General features: G+C 28.4%; 1 protein-coding gene across 1 annotated transcript; it reads right to left on the bottom strand.

The window, feature by feature from the left end:
• Positions 1–3: 3 nt before the first annotated feature.
• LOC109863542 (putative nuclease HARBI1) lies at positions 4–1159 on the bottom strand (the record flags this gene model as incomplete). The annotated part of the gene is made up of 4 exons (XM_020443800.1): positions 4–184; positions 294–502; positions 605–901; positions 989–1159. Coding segments are annotated over 4 exons (858 nt in total), but the record flags the coding sequence as incomplete, so codon positions are not given.
• Positions 1160–1163: the final 4 nt, after the last annotated feature.

The following is a 1163-nucleotide window of genomic DNA, read 5'->3' as shown; positions in this document are numbered from 1 at the left end:
ATCATCATCTAACTTATCATTAAACATCAGGGAGAGATTATGAAGAACAGCACATGCTACAACAATTGTTGTAGATGTTGACAATTTTGTAGTAAGCCCTTTTGATAAACATGGAAATCTACGTTTCCATATACCAAATGTTCTCTCTACAATTATTCTTGTTCTTTTATGAATTATATTATAACTAAGAGAAAAAAAATATATCATTAAAAACCACAATACTATTAAACAAGAATTTTTAAATAATAGTAAAAAAATAATAATTACAAAAAATAAAAAAACACGTAACGAACCTTGTTTCTTCATCTGTTGTGGGATCACTAATTGGCGTAAGTAAGAAAGGCAATGCGGGATATCCAGCATCTCCAACAAGCATCCCATCTAATTGGCCTTGTGTATATCGCATAAATATGCGAGAATTTTGTAAGATTCGACTATCGTGNTGACTACCTGGCCATTCTGGAACAATATCTAGAATTTCAGTGCGTGGTCCAACAATAACCTACAAAGAAAAAAAATGAGATAATAAAAGAATACGAGTTTTTGTTTTATATATTCTTTTGTACAAAATATTTTNTTAAATTATTCAAACAAGTATATATACCTGAACATTCAAAGAAAAATATCCTTTTCTATTTCTAAAAATTTCATCAATGTTTAAAAGTTGTGTATTCACTAGACGAATATGTGTGCAATCTATTGCACCATCGATACTAGGAAAGCCTATACCTCCAGTACCACGTCCAAGTTCTTTAAATAATCGTTTATTTTCATGATATGATTCTTCTGATGATGGAATTTTTATATATTTGTTAATATAACTGGCTAATAAAATGGACACTCTCAATACAATACGTGAAATTGTTGGTTGTGATATTGTTATTATGTCTCCTAAAACAAGCTGTAAAAATATACTTATTATAGATTTTGTTTACTCTGTTAATATTATATTGCATATACTATGTGTGTATATAATTTATTTACATACCTGAAAACTTGCTGTTGAATAAAATCGTAAACATATTAATAATTGTATGACAGGAGATATTGGCAGGCCTCGATTATTTATTTTGCCAAGTCCTTGTTCTATTAAAGGTAAAATGCCAAACATTACTGAATTTTTGGAAAACCGAAATCTTCTTTTAAATTCTATTTCATTGTAA

This window comes from Pseudomyrmex gracilis, unplaced genomic scaffold (genome assembly GCF_002006095.1).
Source record: "Pseudomyrmex gracilis isolate BER0280 unplaced genomic scaffold, ASM200609v1 scaffold_6411, whole genome shotgun sequence".
Classification (NCBI taxonomy): domain Eukaryota; kingdom Metazoa; phylum Arthropoda; class Insecta; order Hymenoptera; family Formicidae; genus Pseudomyrmex; species Pseudomyrmex gracilis.
This window is presented reverse-complemented; position numbering and strand designations above follow the sequence as displayed.